At 39.8% G+C, this 19,022-nt stretch overlaps 1 protein-coding gene across 4 annotated transcripts in view; it reads left to right on the forward strand.

Annotated features, from left to right (window-relative positions):
• Positions 1–1,980: 1,980 nt before the first annotated feature.
• srcin1a (SRC kinase signaling inhibitor 1a) overlaps positions 1,981–19,022 on the forward strand; it is a 120,097-nt gene continuing 103,055 nt past the window's right edge. For all 4 annotated transcript variants that reach the window (XM_079849628.1, XM_079849633.1, XM_079849620.1 and 1 more), the window contains exon 1: positions 1,981–2,448. In XM_079849628.1, coding sequence (XP_079705754.1) covers positions 2,427–2,448 — 22 coding nt within the window. In that variant the 5' untranslated portion in view covers positions 1,981–2,426. The remainder of the gene's footprint in view (positions 2,449–19,022) is intronic.

Consider the following 19,022-nt stretch of genomic DNA (forward strand, 5'->3'; position numbering starts at 1 on the left):
CTATTTGGTTCAAAAATCCTGTTTGAATGGGCATGACGCCCTGACGAACTTCCGGCAAATTTGAGATTTGCTCTGCAAGTCCGTCTGGCCAAGAGCCCATTCAAGCCCATTTCCAACTTTTCCAAATCGAGGCACCAATCATGAACGTTGAGGCGGGCTTTACACGATGACGATAGCGCAGCGACGTTGAAGCAGATTTAGCAGTTTTGGGTCGACCAGGACTTGGAGTGTTTGGGCGAAACTTTTTCAGATCCCTCTGTGTTTTTGACGGAGTAGGCTCCCCGTTGTCTTTTGTCAGCATCTGTCAATCCCGTCACTTCCCTGTCTTTCTCGTCCTCTACCCATGACCTATACACTGGCAAATCACATTCTAATTGCAATATAATTGCCTTACACCACCGGTGGTCACTCTGCATACGTCATCACCTTCATCGCTCTGATTGGTTTTAGGTCTATCCAATTGTGCCCAGAGGCATTTGAGTGATGTCCGTTGGTGACCCTTTGGAAATGGGCTGTGAATGAACCTTCCCCAGACCCACTCTCAGTTACAACTGAGAAGGGTCTGGTGTCAACCAGGCTATCTGATCATATCATTTGTGGTGTATCATTAATGTGATCTCAGATTCATATTATGTCTTTACTCCTTAGTTTGACAAAGTATGAACAGAACTTATGTATGGCCTTCAATATAATGTTATGCAACCCTAATATTATGCATGTTAACCCAGTGCTGTTGTTTGTCCATGTACCATGATTTGTTGTCTTAGCATGTGCTTGCTTATGTGTTCTCTGCATGATCCTTCATGTATTTCCACCATCTGTTCCATGTCTTTACTCCCGTAGTGCATGATGTCACATTTACACCATGTCCTCTACATGTGCCATGTGACAAGCAATGAAAGCTCTGAGCTTTTATCCTAACTATCTGCAACTGTGATAGGAAATTTTGGTGATCACTTGGTTTCTATTTTTGCAGCGTTGGGTAGCCCCATCCACAGTGAAATCTCTTTAGTCCTAAAGTTTCGCTTGGCATTGCTGTACAATAAACAACAAATATCTTCTGACCGGCTGTCACACACCTGCAGTGTGTGTCACGCTGTGCGGCTATTTTGTATTCAAACTTCTTGAATTGTACCCTTAGGACACTTTTTTTTTTTGTGACCTTTGGAAGACCTTGATGATTTTAATGGTCATTATGTTAGAGAAGGTGGCAGAGGTAAACGACTGATTTTAAAGAGTGTGAGTGTGACTGTTTATTGACATCATTATTGGATGTCTGTTTTTGTGCATGTGTATGAGAGAAGGATTTTTGTGTGTGTTGCACCTAATGGACACAGAGTCCTGTCCTTCATCAGCTTCATCTGCTAACTTGGGCAAAAAAACCCTCCCCTTCCCATGCAGAAGGACATTCTGCTGTCATGGCAACCTCGCCATTTTTCATCGCAATCATGCAACACTTCCTTGACACTTCACGACGGGCTCCCGCCAAACCCTCATGCAAACAGGATCATTATCACAATGTGTTTCCTTATGCTTTTCACTCATAATTCAATTACTGTCATTATCTTAAAACATTTAAAGGGATACTATCCCTTTAAGTTCTTCCCACATTTATTTGTGACCATGTTACATTTGGTCACCCTACCCTCCTGGTGGTTTCTCTGAGTATGTAGAGGGACCTCCGTGGCTCCCCCTCCCTCCCCCCAACCCCCCCCCGGCCAGCCTAGCCTCAGCATCAATCTCTAGGGCCCTTCCCGTGACTTTCAGCACCATGGAGAGCTCAGATCCCTTGAGCTCCCAATATTCCTCCACAAAGGAGTCTGCAGAGACCAAGAAAAAGAAAAGGGCAAAAAGAAAAGAGATTAGCACAATCACTGCAAATAAGAGACTGTACCTTTAAGAGAGAGAGAGAGAGAGAGAGAGAGAGAGAGCAAGAGGAGAACAACAAAAGCATGTTAATCTATCATATCACTGACTGTTTTTTTCTTTTTGCTTAGTACAAGCTGTGTGTTTAGTAAAAGCTCTTTGCAGCTTCTCCAACACTTGTAAGCCAGCTCAATTGCACTGAGCGAGGCAAGGACGTACACACATGCACACACGACCGCACACGCTCGTTCTCCCTGACTCGTGCGCACACACACATCGCCTCACACGCGTACGGCGCTGCTGCCTGCAAGAACCAGCTGGAGAGAACGAGCCCATCTCGCGCGCCGAGAGAGAGGGAGAGGAACAGAGGACAAGAGCGAGAGAGCAAGACAAAGGAAGGCAGGACGGAAGGAGAAAAGGAGCGAATAGAAGCACGGCCGGCTCCGGGAGAGGTTAACAACGCGGAGTGAAGACAAGAGAGAGGAGGAGGACCAGGAGGGTGGATCAGGAAGCAGGCTGGTGGCTCTCTCTTGTAGGCAGCGGAGCGTGGTGAAGGCATTATGGGAAATGCACCATCCCAAGGTATGTCAACCTTGTATTTATCTGTTCTTATGTAGCAGGTATTTTGTTATTTGCCGTGTTTGTTGGTTTCCTCATTCGCTGCTCTTTTCCCCCTTTTGCTTTTGGTGAGGGGGTGGGGCAAGGTGGGGTTGGAGGGTGTGTGTGTGTTTGTGTGCATAGTTATCCTTTGGTGGTTCATACCGATTGCTCAGTATCTGTGGGATCTAAAGGCTCTGCTGGTGAGCAGGGTATCCAGGGATGGGAGTGATAAGGCTGGCTCAGTGGGTGTGGAAGCTCAGAGATGAATTGAGGGATCCATGCCTGGAGAAACAGAAGGATGGGAAAGAGGGAGAGGGGGAAAACAACTGTCTTATAATGATGCCTTTGCGTGAACGTGTGTGTGTGTGTGTGTGTGTGTGTGTGTGTGTGTGTGTGTGTGCGAGTGTGTGTATATTTGTGGTTTTGAATTTTAGCTTTCAGTGGCCGTGTAAGAATAACAGTTGGAAGCATCACACCCATTAAACCTGGAGTGAGTGTGTGAGCAAGTGGAGAGAATTTTGTGGTGCTTGTGAATATAATTACTATTTGAACCCTGATGAATAAACTTAGCTGAGCCTTGGATTGTTTGCGCTACGAACCTCAAATAATGTGGCTTGTTGATTAGAAGTTGTTATTACTACAAGCATTTAGACTTACCTGTTGGACTATAAAAACAATCAAAAACATATTCACATGCGAGATGTTTTACCATAATTGAAAATTCGCCATTATGCTGTTCCATGCCTGTATGACTGGCTTTCTTCGGTGGAACACAAAAAAGATATTTTGAAAAATAATTCAGTTGTTTTTGTCCATACAGTGAGAGTAAGTGGAGTCCAAATCAACATTGGAACCCCATTGATTGTCATAGTCTTCATAGTTTTCTTCAAAATATTTTCTGTTGTGTTTATGAGGGTAAGTATATAACGATAGTATTTGCATTTTTGTGTGAACTATCCCTTAAAGGCCTCTTATGAATTGGGTCACTAAGCAGCCACCCAGAACACCCTATCAACCATATAGCAACACCCTGGCAACCACCCACACCAGTGTAGCATCGTGGTGGTGAGTTTTGCCTGTATAAGCACTTGCATTTTCTTGAGAAAATATAAAAATCTAGTTTTAGATTCCTCTTTTGTCTTGTATCACAGTTTCAAAGTCACTTCTTCTGAGAGGAGGCTGCATAATGGATGTAAAAAAAATGTTTTTATAAAAAGCCAAACAAAGAGAGATGGACAAAGAGGAGCTTAGAGGCATTCCCTGAAGTCTGCTGGGAGAAGAAATAAGGCATCACAAGAATGATAGGAATATTTCGTATGAGGCCTGAGACAGAAATACTACATGAGAACATAAGAAAAATCTTCAGCAGAGAAAAACGCATATACAGAGCAGATGAGAGATGGATTGAAACCAGGGAAATGCTTGCTTGAAGTGAGACTGAGGAAGGCAGGCAGAGAGTAAGAAAGGAGGAGACTGGCTGCTGGAGGCATACTCACACTCTCTTGGGAGAGACCAGTTTGGTAAGCACGAAAGGGAGGGCCGATATGCCTAAAAAAGAAGGAATTGCAGAGGATGGAGAACACTGATGCTTCATTGCATGAACTACTCAACAGATAATCCAAAGAACGGGAGAACGAGAGTCTGAGAACATCTTGCAATTTCAGTCCTTCTATTCCTTCTTTTCCTAAATCCCCTAAATGTAGATGTGACCCCCATTGTCAACAACAATTTTTTAAGGCCCCATGACTTTTCCAGTCATTCGGATGAAAAAAAAGAACTTTTAAAAGTAGTTTTTACACACAATTTATACTCAATAAAATATTGTAGACCTTGGCATAACTAGAAAAATGTACATTTATTAAATATATAAACATAACCATGGAGTTTTATTTCTTTACATGACTTTTATACCAGTAACAAACCAGTTACAAGCAGATACTTGATCTATTTAATGTGGTCAAGCTGTTTTTTGAAAGATGTTGACTGGTCGGTCAGTTTGGACCAGCTATTAATTAGCTTATGACCAGCTTTGACCAGTTATTGACCAACTTGGACAAGTTAATGATCAGATAATCACTAGTTTTGACCAGTTTGGACAAGCTAATGGCCAGCTTGGATAAGTAAACAATTAAGGAGCAGGAGCATGGGCCAGCTAGAAACCAGCTACCATGGTCCAAAGTCGGTTCTTTTTTTCTCACCCCCCTTTTATTTACCCATTTCACAGGAAAATATGGCAGAAGCAACGTGAAGAAAGCTAAATAGAGAGTGAAGAGTGCAGAAAGTGGAGGAGTAGAAGGTGTGGAGGATGGAAAGAGTAAGAGCAGTGCTCCTTGGAATGAAAAGGAGAAATAGGTGTCAAGAAAGACGTGGGTGTAACGAAAACATAAAGTGGAGATGAAAGAAAAGAGGGGATGAAAGCACTACTAGGCTGAAAGGAAGGGATAGAGAGATGAAGGAGATAGAGTTCCTGGATGAAACTTGAAGACTTTAGGATATCTTATGTGATCTAGTTTCATTCTCATGGTAAGAGTGTTTGAGTATGCATGATGATGGTTGTGTGATACTTTGTGTATAATGTGCTTGTTGTATAATGTTTCCCGAAAGCATATATTGAAGTATCTAGAATACAGAATCTCTATACAAGTCCAAAGTGTCATAGATTCTGTACAATCTGTACAAAGAATCTAAGGATATACAATTTGCAGCTCTAATAACTTCACAATTTTTACTTTTTAAACATGAATACACTTAAAACATATAGTACCTGAATTATTTTTAACCTGACGGAATGCACCGTCACAAATGTCTTCACTTACCCATGTGATAGTGTAGGTTAAAATAGCCGCCCTAAACCACACCAATTTTGCCTCCCTTCTCATTGTTTAGGTGCTGTTGAGGTGTGTCTGTGCAGAAAATGTTTTTGGGGTGAATGGCAGGTAGTGGAATGGTTCCAAATGACCTTTTACAGTTCCACCAAACAGATATTCAGAGGGACATATCATGCAGTGCCTTTAACCTTAGTGTCAAATAACGGTAATAAATATTCTTTAACAGTTCGATATTTATTTGAAACTCTAAACAGCTCAGCCTCACCTGTATGAGATCAGAAAATCTCCGCATCTGTTTTCGCATACCAGTTGATAGAGCACAGTTTGGCAGTAGAGTAAAAGTGTAAAAAAACATGTGAATCAGACCCAGCTCAAATTAGCTCTTTTTCTGATCCATGATAATTCAATTCCTACCCTCTGTTTCATTAAGCAGGAAACCATCTTGTTATTTGGATTTTTTGAACCTCATCATATTGCGGGGAGACTCTTTTAAGACTCTTCATAATATCACAAATTAATCAGCAAGTCCAAAATTTTCTTCATTAAAGGTCAGAATGGGAAAAGAAGCAATGAACTAATATATCACTGACAGGAAGAAGATTTGTTTTCCTTAAAGTGCCCCTATTTATATATATATATATATATATATATAATAAATATATATATAATAAATATATATATATATATTAACTGAACGTCATAACCGTTACCATAAGCCCTATCCTTGCTGTCCTTGATGTCTTCCTTGCGATGGAGGTTCGGGTTGAATAACTATAGTTCTTCCAATGACGTCATCGTTACTGTCTTTACAGGACGTTTCTCAGTGATACGCTACTCTAATTCCTGCAACTGTTCCTCACCATCAGCATTAACAAGAGTATGTCCATCAACAAACTGATGTGTATATTTCTAATTTATAACTGTATTAACTGTATCAATAACGGTGCATGTTCGCCCAGCACTGACGTGAATGACTGATGTAACAAACACTTGTAAAACAAATCTTGCTCCATCCTTTATCTTTACTCAAAGTAGTAAGAATGACAGACATTCTGCATTAATAGACACAGTTTTAGGTAATAGTGGCCCACATCTGCTTAACAGAAGTATATCAGTAAGACCGTAATAACGTGAGTTAGCCGGTTAGCCGGAAACTCGCACAATATAAAACACAAAACTACATATTTTGAACACCCAGTAGAAAATATATACATTAATATACGTTTTTGCGAATCCCGCGTTGAACTGAAAACGTCAGTAAAATCACGTTTGAGGGCTGGTCAAGTTGTTCGTGGGCGGACAACGTACAACATAGGCGGGCATTATGTAAATGTATCTTCCAGTGATGTAAAACAGTAAAGCAGTAGGATTCGAATAAAAAACGACTCGTATTGGTGGTTCGTAGTCGATTCTTTTGGGACACAATAACTTTATTTATCGTGCATAACTTTCGACTGTACAACTTTGCAGAATGTTTACATTCACAAACAGCTATTACACACTGCATGAAAGATAATATTTGAAAATTAGCAAAAAAATATAACCCACAAAGAACATCCAACTTGTTCTCAAAATTTGTTTGTGACTGCTGAAAATGTAAGTTTGTTAGTGTGGCTTTGGTTAAAAATGTAATTATGTTGTAAAATGTCTATGAGCAGAACAACATTAGCACTTCAAACAGGATTGACAGCTGTTTTCTGCTGCTGCGTGACTATAACCCAAAGACCTGTAATAGTGTACTGGTGATACTTTGAATATTTTTCATTGTGTGTATTTGTAGAGAACAACCCTTAAATGACATTACAGTCTGAATATAAAGCCACAGATTGAGAAAGGGTTTACATTATGCCCCTTCTTCACATGTCATTTCATAGCTGTATGAATTTTGAATTAGTGTAACAGCGTTTGAGAAATAGGCTCTATATAATAGTGAGATTCTATCATATAGAACCACACTTACAGTCTCAAATGAGAGATGACTGGTGGTCATTTTGTAGATGACAGAATGATAACAGGAAATTACTAAACCTCCATTTCTAGAGTGTCAGAATGATGTTTTTTCAGAGTGACTTAAGTACGCAAAGGTTAACAGAACAGTGTACTGCTGTGCAAAACCAACTTGTGTCTTATTAATTGTAAAAAGATTAAGTGTATGTTACTCTTCAAAAGTTTGAGGTCAGTAAGATTTATTATGTTTTTGCAAGAAGTCTCTTATGCTCACCAAGGCTGCATATCAAAAATACAGTAAAGTTACAATTTGAAATAATTGGTTTCTATTTTAATATATTTTAAAATGTAATTTTTAGCATCATTACTCCAGTCTTCAGTGTCACATGATCCTTCAGAAATCATTATTATATGATGATTTCATGCTCAAGAAATATTTCTTATTATCATCAGTGTTGAAAACGGTTATGCTGCTTAATTTTTGTGGAAACCATGATACATTTATTCGGGTTTCTTTGATGAATAGAAATTTCGAAGAACAGCATTTATTTGAAAAAGAAATCTTTTGTTTTAAATGTCTTTACTGTCACGTTTGATTCATTTAATGCTGAATAAAAGCACCATTTTCTCACAAAAATACAAACTTTCCCTGACCCCAAAATTTTGAGCAGTAGTGTAAACAAAAAAAAAAGTATGGTCTAGAGAGCACTTTAATTCGGGCTGTATTAAAAAAACACCAAGCTTATTAAATTGTAAAATTTATAGCTGTAACAGTAAAATCATCAGGGACATATTTCCATTATAACTGCAGCTTATTAATTTTTGATTGCATTGTGATACTACCTCAATATTCCTATTTTTAATTAATTTTTTGCTTGTTACTCTGAGTGCATTTAACCTCAGGAGAGTTCTGCCATCATACTGAAGAAATGTTTTAATGTGAACTGTCCTGTGATTGGCTGACGATGACATAATGGTTCTGTGACAGCGTGTTGATGATTGGACGGAGGGTTTTATTTAAGAAGGAAACTGTAGCAAATTAGTTCTAAAGAAATATTAATCATCAATCATAACTTGTTATATTTGATTATGAGTATTTGGATCAGTTAATAGAATTAACTTAATGTAGTGAAATTAATATTACAATCAATCCACCTGTTCGTCCCGTGAACACTCAGTGTTAATTGTTTATTGATTCTAAGAAATGTTAATTTCCGGGGGAGGGAAATGTCTTTCTTACTGTACGGTACTACTAAGAGTCTGTAGTCAAAATCTAAATCTTAAAATAAACTTTGTTACAAGCAGAGAATCAGAACCAAATATGTATTGTTGCACAAGTTGTATTAACTAAATCACAAACATAACTAAACTAAACACACATACATGCATAGGTAAAATGGTGAGTGACAGAATGAAACCGGAAACAGGAAATGGAACTATGGAAAACATCCATTTAACTATGAAAAGAACCATCAGCTTATAATTTTCAGAGCACCTCATTAAATGTATACTTGCATGGCCTTTGCAGTGAAACATTTTGTGAAGTTCCTGAAGAAGGATTTTGATGGTCCCATGAGTCTCAATCGATTTCTTCGGCATTTACTGAAGAATTGGTGATGAACTTGCGTGGTTGGTTTGACTCTGTTCCCATGGTTGGAGTGCCGATTGTGGCCTGCCGGCCCTGGGCCGGAGAGGACATGCAGAGCAAACGAGAAGGGAGGAAGTCGGAAGAGTTTTATGGTTGGAGTTGCGATGGACTTCTTCTGCATTGAATGAAGACATTGTGCCACACTCCTGATGTTGTCCTTTGATTCTGTTCTGGTTGAGAGAGTCCTCTCTCTCTCCTGAAACAGGACATGGCTGGTTGTGGGCCAAGGCCTGTTGCCCTGGGACCTAGTGTGGCCACGCAGGACAGCTACGCGAACGTACCGATGAGGCCAAGAGCGGGAAGAGCTTGTGTAGAGGCCATTTAAAGTCTGAGAAAGGTCCCATCTCTCAGGGCTGGCTTGACCAATAAGAAAGGGGGGATTTCCAAGTGGGAAATTCCTCTGTTGGGAGGATTTATAGCTCTGTCTCAAGTGTGGTTAGACATAGGCCTTGCTGTTTGTGTTCATTTATACTCCGCTAGATATAACAAACACACACTGCATTCTATGAGAAGGTGATGAAGTGTGAGTCATTAAATGAGTATTAATTAGATATGAGACATGAAACAGGTGGGGTTACATTGACCGTTGGTTCTATCATAAAATTCATAGTATCAAAGACATAATAGTATCAAAAGACACTACATAAGACAATAAATCATTCACACAGTGTCCTGGAGTGCATGTTCATTTACAGATCAGTTCGTCCATAAATGAATGCAGGAAAGTCTGTTTTAAGGGCTGTGGGTCTTTCCTATGGCCTCAGCTTTTTCCACGTGACCACATTTTTAACAGCAATAAAACCAACTTATCTGATCGTAGTCATGGTAACCAAGACCCTTCTTGCCCTTGTTGGGGGGATGGGACCATAGATCCCAGAGTGAGTTTTAAAGATTATTTGTTAAATATAACAAATAATTGTGTCTGATTTGTCTCAGTCGTTACAAAACGTAGAGTGTAAACATCAGCCAGAGATCTAATCCGCAGTATATGGCAACATGGGATACGCCAGCCTCCAGCAATGACATTGCTATGACAGGTAACCTTGAGGGGTGTCCATCTATCCTTTCCCTTGTTCTCTTCTATTTTCTCTCAGTCACACACACAAACAGGTGCATGCTAGTATTCATTTGGGCTTTATAACAGCATGGGTGCTTAAATGACAGTTATTTCTTTCCAGGCTCAATCTGAATTAATTGGAGCGCTGTCTGTTTCTGCAGAGGGTAGATTTCTCTTCGTTTTTTTTCAGTGTTACCGCAGTAATGGCTAATTTAGGCCCTAAAATCTCTTACTAAGTTGTCAGAGTCAGTCTATTTGAGTATATGTGTTTGTTTTTGTGTGTAAAAGAGGATTTACTATGAGCCTTTAGGTCTTGGCTCACAAGATAAACCATAAAATAAATCAGAAAATTACATCCCTGAACAGAGCTGTGTATGTGCAGTGCTTTTGAATGTGTGTGTATGTGTCTACAGCTTTACTTCATAAATCCAAATCTAGGTGGCTATAGGATCCATATCAATCAGTGTGTAATTTGCTGGGGAGCAGAGAAAGCCTGCAGATGCTTTCTTAGCACTTTCTTCCTGTGAATCGATTAGTCTATGAATGAACAGCCAGATCTTCTTTGACATCCCGCCTGTCCTCTGTATCCCCCTCCTGCCATTCTGTGCATCTTTCTCTCTCTTCATCTGTCTGTATTTGTACACGTAGACTGGAACGTGCAAAGGATAATTCAATCATATTGCTTTTGACAGAACAGAACACTGCTCCTTCAGATGCTCTTTTGACTGTTTTGTTCAACTGGTCTGGATTAAATTATAGCCCCATTTAGTACTTAGTATTATCAGTCGTCTCGGGTGATCCAAACAATACTGGTCCAAATGGGGTCCAATATTTTTTTTGATCCGATCACTCAAACTGTTAATACACTATAATAAGAGTGAACACACAAAGTTTCGAAATTCAATCACAAGTAGTGACAGGAGATGCATGTTAATACTGGTAAATGGCGATCTGTCTCATCAGATTGCCTGTGATCAGATTACTCAAAACCGAGGTTAATACCAGGCAAACACGTGACAGGACCTATATTTAGCTATGAGTGATTCTTCAATTTATCTGTAACTGAAGTTAATTCAAGTCAAAAATATTATTTAATTTGATTGAATTCACCTATGTTACACCACTGTTAGCTTAAAATTGCATATTACCACATTTTACAGTGTATAAATACCAAAGGAATACATATATAAATACAGTACGTATACACTACTGTCCAAAAGTTTGGGATCAGTAAGAGTAAAGACATTTATAATGATATAGATTCCCATTCAAATTAAATGTTCTTCTTTTCTGATTTCTGTTCATCAAAGAATCCTGAAAAACATTTTAAGCAAAATATTAAGCAGCACAACTGTTTTCAACATTGATAATAATAAGAAATGTTTCTTGAGCAGCAAATCATAATATTAGACCGATTTCTGAAGGATCATGTGACACCGAAGACTGGAGCAATCCATCACTGGAAGAAATTACATTTTAAAATATATTCACATAGAAAGGAGTTATTTAAATTGCAATATATTTCACAACGTTACTATTTTTATTGTATTTTTACTGTATACAGCCTTTGTGAGCATAAGAGGCTTCTTTCAAAAACATTAAAAAAAAATCTTACTGACCTCAAACTTGTTTGTATATTCATGTGTGTATATTCATATTATGTGCATAAATGTGTATATACTGTATAAGTGTGTGTATATTTAGAGAAAAAACACAACACTTTAAACATTTATAAAGGAAAGTTAAGAAGTCAGCCAGGGTAATTTAACCTTTCACCACTCAAACCCCCAGTTTCACAGACAAGGCTTAAGATAGTCACAGACTAAAATGAATGTTTGAGCTGTTTTAACTGAAAGAAACTTGCACTGAGATAACTTAAAATATGCCAGTGCCATTTTGTCTCAACAATACACATTAGTAATGTTAGTATGTTTTTTTTCTGACACGCTTATAAAAGCTATAGGCTACTTAAATTACCTTATTTAACTAAGGCTAACTAAGGCCTAATCCTGTCTGTGAAACCAGCTTCAAAAGTAAGTAAAAAGATGCAATAAAAAGCTAATGTAATCTCTTCTTTAAACCTATAATGATTTATTTTGCTTTAAAATCATCCTAGAGGACAGAAAAGTTCCTCTAATTGAAGAATCACCCATATATGAAATTAAATTATGTGCAGACCTTTATTGCTCTGATTTAAAATGGTCTCTGATATTTGGCTGAATATGAAAGCAGGCTTCCAGAAGCTGTTACTTCTTGATAATATTCGCTTCATGTCATTCTTCAGTGATTCTTATCATTACCTGATATAATTCAAACAGTGAGGCAATCACACAGCACCACGGACGCCACACAGGTGCCTGAGCAGTCTTCTTCCTCTCCTGCAGTCACTGGGCTCACTGGCTTTTCCAGACTCACTGCCACTTTGGCAGCAACCTGAATATTCAAGTCAAGTCAAGCCAAGTGAGCTTTATTGTTATTCTACTATATGTGGAGACATACAGTGGAACAAAATGCTGTGCCTCGCTGCATATATTTATGTGCCACTGTGCTACATATTTAAACATAAATATAAACATATGGCCTCCAAATCCGAGGCCATGGTTCTCAGTCGGAAAAGGGTGGCTTGCCCACTTCAGGTTGGTGGAGAGTTCCTTCCTCAAGTGGAGGAGTTCCAGTATCTTGGGGTCTTGTTCACGAGTGAGGAAAGGATGGAACGGGAGATTGACAGACGGATCGGTGCAGCTTCTGCAGTAATGCGGTCGATGTACCGGGTCTGTCGTTGTGAAGAAGGAGCTGAGCCGCAAGGCGAAGCTCTCGATTTACCGGTCAATCTACGTTCCTACTCTAACTTATGGTCATGAGCTGTGGGTCATGACCGAAAGGACAAGATCCCAGATACAGGCGGCCGAAATGAGCTTTCTCCGCAGGGTGGCTGGGCGATCCCTTAGAGATAGGGTGAGGAGCTCGGTCACTCGGGAGGAACTCAGAGTAGAGCCGCTGCTCCTCCACATCGAGAGGAGCCAACTGAGGTGGCTTGGGCATCTGTTCCGGATGCCTCCTGGACGCCGTCCCGGGGAGGTGTTCCAGGTGCGTCCCACCGGAAGGAGACCCTGGGAAGACCTAGGACACGCTGGAGGGATTATATCTCCCGGCTGGCCTGGGAACGCCTCGGTGTCCCCCCAGAAGAGCTGGAGGAAGTGTCTAGGGAGAGGGAAGGATAAACGGAATAAGATGTATGTACGTATGTATAAACATATGTAGCACCACCTCTCTCACTCTTTCTCTCTTTTGTTCGTTTGTTGATCTCAATAGAAAAAACATGTACATTACATCATGTTCACATGAGCTTCTTGGTTCACCTTGATCTCACTCATATTGCTCAGGCTAGACGGCCTGGCTAACGTCAGACCTCGTCTCATTGAGACATGGTCTGGGAACCACATATTCATTTTCTCGTATTTGAGGCGTGGTTTACGAATGCCCAGAGCCGTTTATTGCGCCTGTACGTAGCTCATAGCCAATCGTTTCAATTATACCAGATGACGTATGTAGAGCGACAGAAATTCGACGAGGAAGAAGACAATGGGTCAGAGATTTATGTGTACATGTGTACGATGGCGTTCAGCGACTATTGCCGTTTGTGCAAGACAAACATGAGGGTAGAAGGTATATCCATAGATATAAACAAACTGCTTCTGTGTGTCGCATAGACGTCGTCATCGTCTTGCTGCTCCCTCCCCGTTCTGTGATTGGTCCACTCGCTGAAGCGAAAATCTGGTCCATGGAATCCAGGCTGCCTAGCAGCGTGAATAAAATCACGCTGCGCGCAAGGCTTAGAATGGAATATAATAAAATATGTACCAAATGTGTCTAGCCTGTAGCCTGGGTAGACACATTTGGTACATATTTTATTCTATTCCATTCTAAGCATTTAAGCATCTCTCTCTCTCCCTCTCCATGTCATTCATCTGTGAATGACTGTTCAGCTGTTGGGACTGGAAGTAGTGCTGCGATTTGTGGCTAGACTGGTCTTAATTCTCTTCCTGTCAGCAGTAGAACTAGGTCAGACTGGAGCCTGTGTCTGAGCCTGCAGACAGAAACGAGCAATCACCACTTTGTCTGGTCCGAGGAGCCCACAGTTGTTTGCTGTTAGCCATTAGTACCAGACAATGAGGCTCCACTGGCACCGCGCTCCATCACTCAATTCAATGAACATATTCAGCGGAGCATCCCATGCAGACAAATATCTGCTTTTAAAAGCAGCCCATGAGAGGTCTGACCAATCCCTGCTCTCACTCTTAAGCCTCACAAGTTTGTTTAAATAGTCCATAAACAATTCCAACAGGGTTGTTTTTGTCATTTTTCCCCCCCCCCCTTCATGAACATTTCCAGTATATCTCAAATTATGTACTCTAACGTTCATATGTTTGGGGTCAATACGTTTTTAATACTTTTATTCAGCAAAGATACATTAAATTGATCAAAAGTGAAGAATGTATAAAGTTAAGTGATTGTTCAAAAAACACATTATTTTACACATATTTTACATTATTACAGCTCCTCTCTCCCCATTCTGTTTGACCGCATCATTTTCGATGAAGCCCCTCCTTCCGAAATACGAAATGTGCTGTGTTTGGTAAGCTGGCCCAGTGTGTTGTGATTGGCAGTGCTTAGCGCGTGTTTGGGAAATGCCACGCCCAGTGGCAGCGTTTCACAAAAAACTAGAGTATGGCATTCCCTCTGGGCACACATAGAACATTACCAAATGATATACCTCACATTATACCAAACAAATTGCACAATGCACTATTAATTCTGTTACACTATTAATTAAAACTCACAGTGAACAGCATTAAATATAAAAACACATGCCTTACCTTTTTGTTGCAGTGCAGTTTTTATTGCGTAAGTGGGTAACGTTTCGCTGACAGCACTACAGTCCTCTTTTTTTTTTATTGCTGCTTCTATTCTCCTGATTGCTATTATTTAATTTCTTTGATTAAAAAAAAAACATCCAGGGATGATTGAATAGGCCTGTTTCTTTTCATTTTTACTCAGTATCTGACAGCTAGGCTAATCAAAAAGACGTGCGATTAAGTGATGCAATAAACTGCGGCTACACACACTCACTCCACACAATTTTTTTTTATAATAATACTTTTGCAATAATGTATACATGTATACATTTATGTGTTCATTTAAAATCTGCCATTGTGTTTTCGACGTTGTTAAAATAATAATAAAAACATAATAAATAATTTTTCTAAAGTGGGATCCAATCAGATAAGTCGGCATTAAGAAGTCGGCGTGAATGGTCACTTATCGCGTGTTTTGCCTTTGGATTTATCATCAAATGAATATTATAACAATTCTTTTAGCAATTTTATTGTACTGAAGTATGAAGTAGCCTATAGCAAGAGTAGGAAAAGTCACAAAGTCTCATGCCGTTTGGATGAAAGGAAATAAAATAAATAAATAAATAAGCCCGGATTTTACAGTGGGAAACCGTGTTGAATTGCTTCAGCATCATATTAAGTAAACTGCATTTATGACAAACAAAGAACTAAACAGATGCATATATATCATAACGATCTATCAATAAATGCGCACCCATTGTCCTCTGCTTTTGTTCTGACGCTGACACTGCAGAGATAATACTGGGAGGAGCCGGTTTCTTATGACTTTTAAAGGTGACTGAGGCAATCACGAATTAGTGTACAGTTAGTAGCAAATTTTTAGGGGGGCTGGGTGGAAATTTAGGGGGGTTAAAGCCCTCCAAAAATCTTTAACGAGCAACATCATTAGCTGATGTTTTATCTGAACTCTGACTGCTAGGGTATGGCAACTGCCATACTCTGCCATGCACAAACGCCGCCCCTGGTCACACCCCTTCATAACCGCAAGCTCTACTCTAGTGTAAATATAAAGGACCATGGCACCAATTTCCCGATTCAGACCCTGACAACATTGACGAACAAGATAATTGTGCTGAACGTACAACTGCTTTTTTTTGTAATTTTCTTATAGATACGATGTTATCCACCATTTAATCATATTTGTCGGAAAACTAGAGTAATACAAATAGTAATCGATCACAAGGGGCGGCAAACAGTCTTGCAAAAGCAAGAGCTTACAAGAGCTAAAGTAAACACTACATCAATACTGTAATGTTAGTTAGCAGGCTAGCGGAGGCAAAGTTTTGCCATTCGTTTACATCATAGCTATCATAAAGTTTATAATTGGAACTGTTAATTGAAAACAAAACTACAAATAATAAGACATACTTACGAGTTGTGATCCATAAACAACAGATTGTCCCGACAAAATGGGAATGGCTACATCTTTCAGGAGAAGCTTTTGTGCTTGTATCCTGCATTGTACTCTGCCTGTCTGCTGTTCTCCGTAAAATGTGCAGTGCACAGACAAACTTTGAAGTTTTAATCTTCAGGAACAGTGTTAAAAATAAATTTTAACCTCTCTAAGTTTGTCAGCCTTTGGACAAACTTTGTCTGGGGTGGAAAAATCAGCGGCAACACTCTTAATCTTGAGGAATTCATCTTGAATAATAAATGAGGAACATTATGATTTATGTAAATAATTTTCACAAGAAACGTTGAAATTATTTATTTTTTAGATTATCTTAAAATTATATATTTTTAATAATGGGGTTTAATATTGTAAGATCGAAAGTTTACATCTAGGACAAGAGTAAAACGATAAAATAAGTTGGAAATCAGTGAAGTGCTGACATATAGTGCCCCCACCCCCCAATAGATGATTTGAATTGTCTGTCATGTATGAGGTCATAGTATAGACATGAGGATGAGAACAAAGTTACTTATCTAGTCTGTGTTTTTTGCAGGATGATGTTTAATATTGAGTGACAGAGGGAGGGAAACATCCAGCACCAGCTGCATATTTAAACACTCATGGATTTGCTTGACTCTCACACACACAAATTCACACAGCTGAATAAAATCTGTAAATGTTTAAATAGTGGCATTCAGCACAAGGTTATGGATCCATGGGTATTCCTGGCACAGAAGTGTCATAGACATGAATATGTGCACAAGTTGGTTGTGTCAATCTGAAACTGTGAAAATGTGTTTGCACTGAAATGGTAATCGCCTGTCCTCCCTCTGACACTCGTCTCCCTCCCTCTGTTCTTCAGCCATCACTGAGAGAGAGAGAGAGAGAGAGAGAGAGAGAGAGAGAGAGAGAGAGAGAGAGAGAGAGAGAGAGAGAGAGAGAGAGAGAACGTACACGGCAGCCGCTCCAGAATACAAAGCAGGTGGAGATGATGTGGGAGGTGTGTGGGACGGAGAGGTTTATGGGTAGGGCTGTAGTGATGCACTCATGACACCTTGCTAGCAATACTTAAGGTGCCCCATTATGTTTTTTTCAGATATTACCGTTCATGTAGTGTGATAGCTGTTTTTGAATTTAAAAGGTCAAAGTTTCAAAGATGTTTATCTTTAGTTATTGTCTCCCAAAAGACAGAAGTTTTACTTCCTACTTGAACCTATGTAGATTTGTAATAAATTTGCATAATGCCAGCCTATGGTCTTCATCGGTCAAAGTAGCAACGTCTACTTTGACCCACTATCAAACACTGCAGTTGAAGCTTAGGCCTGGAAGAGTTTAGCTCATGTTGTCGAGAAGACGCTTTTTTCTGTGCTGCAAAAGTAAATCTACTTTGTAGCACATCCAAAGGATGAGGACTCGTGCTCAAATTGATACGGTAAAACCGACACCATTGTTACTGTTCGTATCACTGTGTATGCTGAAGTGCTGAGGAAGCCTCTGGAGCTGAAATTCAGTTATGGTAATGGGCGTTTTGTTGAGTCGCGCTGTAAGCACTAGACCAATCAGAACAGACTGGGCCATCTGACCAATCAAAGCAGAGTAGGCTCTCGATAAGGAGGGGTTAAGACCGAATCGTTTATCGAGCTTTTTCAGACACTGAGAGAAAAGAAGTGAGGCAATTATGAGAAAATTAAAGTGTTTTTTGACCTTGGAACCTATTCGAAGACCACACAAATAAAAATAGTAACCTTTAAAACAGCACTTTAAATCTTCCTCCATAAGAAAATCCCTGTTTCTCTTTTCTATCCCAACAATATGCAACCAAGGTAGGTACTGAATTGCACTTTGAGATGTTATATTTAAAAAAAAAAAGTTTATTGAAATGATTAAGAGCTTCATATGTAGATAATATTTAAATACTGTTTTGCTCATTCTTATCAACTTTTCGCCTCTGCCACCCACCCTGTCGGTCATATCTCACTGTGACAAGCTCAATCATTTAGTGAAGCTTGTGTGTGGAGAATCTGTTTGTTTGTGAGATCAGATTGTCGTCTGTAATTGCTGGTCTTTAAGCTCAGTGATAAGGAAGGACACCAGGGTTTGTTTACAAGCAAAGCTATAGGGGTGCAGTGCAGTGAATGACTGGGGAAAAAAAATGTGATGCATATTTATAGTGGCCTAATGTTACATGTAAATTTGGATCAAGTGGTAGTCAGCTGTTTTGCTTTAGCATCCAATGCATTATGGTAATGTGCCGTTAAATTGCTTATGCTCTCTATGGATTTGTGACATTAGAATGGAGAAAGGTAGGAACAAAAAAGGAAAAGCTGGCAGCAAGGAACTCTGATGAGGAGTGAAATGATGTATGCATTACTAGGACTAGATGTTAGAATCACTTGATAATCAGCAAGTGCTGTTGTTGGAGATGTCCTCTTGGGTGGGGTTGGATTAGGGGATGACCGCCTGGTGCCTCCAATTGATACATCATCAGTTGTGCACCCCGGCCTCATTGAGTGTTTTGGCCTTTTATCACAATACACCCGAGGCTAGGCCACCACAGGCTGATCAGACCTGGGTGTGTGTCACACCGGAGGCTCCATGAGGTCACTTGGCAGCCCATACAGTCTCCTTCCGCTTCAGCCACAGCCAGTAACTGCTTCTTTCGGCAACAGTTTCAAGGTCTTTGATGGTCCTCCGCTGAGCCTGTCCTCTGATTCCAACCTCCTTTAGTAGCCTTGTGGTGGAACTAGCTACAAAGCCCCTGCAGCCC

The sequence above is a fragment of the Squalius cephalus genome (assembly GCF_949319135.1).
Source record: "Squalius cephalus genome assembly, chromosome: 1".
NCBI lineage: Eukaryota > Metazoa > Chordata > Actinopteri > Cypriniformes > Leuciscidae > Squalius > Squalius cephalus.